At 40.5% G+C, this 1817-nt stretch overlaps 1 protein-coding gene across 1 annotated transcript; it reads right to left on the bottom strand.

The window, feature by feature from the left end:
* Positions 1-108: 108 nt before the first annotated feature.
* EMH_0021340 (26S proteasome non-ATPase regulatory subunit, putative) lies at positions 109-1736 on the bottom strand (the record flags this gene model as incomplete). The annotated part of the gene is made up of 4 exons (XM_013501747.1): positions 109-146; positions 475-559; positions 1068-1226; positions 1680-1736. 4 exons carry the CDS (start codon positions 1734-1736, stop codon positions 109-111), a joined length of 339 nt encoding a protein of 112 aa, XP_013357201.1.
* Positions 1737-1817: the final 81 nt, after the last annotated feature.

The following is a 1817-nucleotide window of genomic DNA, read 5'->3' as shown; positions in this document are numbered from 1 at the left end:
GCAACAGCAGCAGCAGCAGCAACAGCAGCAGCAGCAGCAGCAGCAGCAGCAGCAGCAGCAGCAGCAGCTGTTGCTGCTGCAGTAGCTCCGTCAACCGCCGCAGCAGACTCACTCGAAGGTGGGCAGCTGCTGAACCTTCTTTATCTCTGCAGTATCAAAGACACAAATATAAATATAAATATAAATATAAATATAAATATAAATATAAATATAAATATAAATATAAATATAAACATAAATATAAATGTAAATATAAATATTAACATTAATATTAATAGATATAGTGGCAAGAAAGTAGGAGGCTGCGTGTACACCTCGTGAAGACAGAAAAGAAGGCATGCAGCTGCAGAAGGAGTTTAGTGTTTCAACAAAAGTTAGCTTGCATGCGAAGGAGAGCCAGACCACCACCAGCACCAGCACCAGCAACAGCAGCAGCAGTAGGAGCAGCAGCAGCAGCAGCAGCAGCAGTCTCACCCTCTTTAAGAGTTTTTGCAATTAGATCTTTTGCTTCTGCGTCGTACGGAGCGAGGACCATAAATATTGCAAAGAACTCCAAACACTGCAGCATACAAATTCAGCAGCAGCAGCAGCAGCAGCAGCAGCAGCAGCAACAGCAGCAACAATACAAAGAATAATAAAAAATAATAATAATAATAATAATGAATAGAAAGAATAATAAATAATAATATCTATTATTATAGTTCTGAAACGCTTTTGTTGCTGCAGCCTACAGCAACACAAAAGAAAGAAATATGAAATGAAATTCTTTCTTTTGTGTAAATAAAGTGTTATTTCTGCATATATTTCTAAAAAAAATATAAAATTATTTAAATAAAGAGTAGAAAGCGGCGGAGTATTTCAGAAAAACTTCGGGTGTATGTGCAGCTCTGGGGTGTATATGCAGCTCTGGGGTGTATATGCAGCTCTTCTGTGTACAATACCTCTTGCATTTTTTTTTGATTTTCCTGAATAATTTTAGTATTATAAATATGGCCGAAGCACTTTGCAACGTCTAGGAGAGCTTCTTCATGGAGAAAGTATAGAACCATCAATTCGTAGTATTTCACTTTCAGGGGCTGCAAGTCTGCTGCCTCCAGCAGCTTTGTGCTGAGCTTCTTGCTTACTATCTGACAACGAATATAATCTGAACGACGCAGCAACAATACCATCTGCTTCAGAATATACTTTGTCTTCTCCTCACGCTCCATTGCGCCGAACGTCTCCACCTATACACACATATCATACACACAGTAACACGCAGTTCTTCTTGTACAACATTAATGCTAAATATATCTGCTGCTGCAGCAAACTGCTGCTGCAGCAAAGTGCTGCAGCAAGCTGCTGCAGCAAACTGCTGCAAACTGCTACTGCAGCAAACTGCTGCTGCAGCAAACGGCTGCAGCAAACGGCTGCAGCAAGCTGCTGCCGCAGCAAACTGCTGCAGCAAAGTGCTGCAGATGCAGCAGCAGCAGCTGGCAACCCCATGGAGAGAGAAAACAGCAGGGTGATGTTTATAGGAATAATAAAGAAGACGATGAGTATTAAAAACATGAAAAAGGAAAAGGCAGAGAAGAGTAGATGAAAAGAAAAAACAGAAGAATCCTAGAACAACAACAAAACAAAAAAAAACAAAAAAACAAAAACAAAAAAAAACAAAAAGAAAAAGAATAAAAACTCACCTGCACGTCCTGCAGCATGAGAGCTGCTTCCTCTATTTTTCCTGCTTTCTCTTTCATCAGCGCAGACAGAAGGATTAGGCGGGCCCTCTCCACCTCTACAAATATCTGAATCGTAAGAAACCCAAACACCAGCAGCAA

This window comes from Eimeria mitis, genomic scaffold (genome assembly GCF_000499745.2).
Source record: "Eimeria mitis Houghton genomic scaffold, Emh_scaff747, whole genome shotgun sequence".
NCBI classification, from domain to species: domain Eukaryota; phylum Apicomplexa; class Conoidasida; order Eucoccidiorida; family Eimeriidae; genus Eimeria; species Eimeria mitis.
This window is presented reverse-complemented; position numbering and strand designations above follow the sequence as displayed.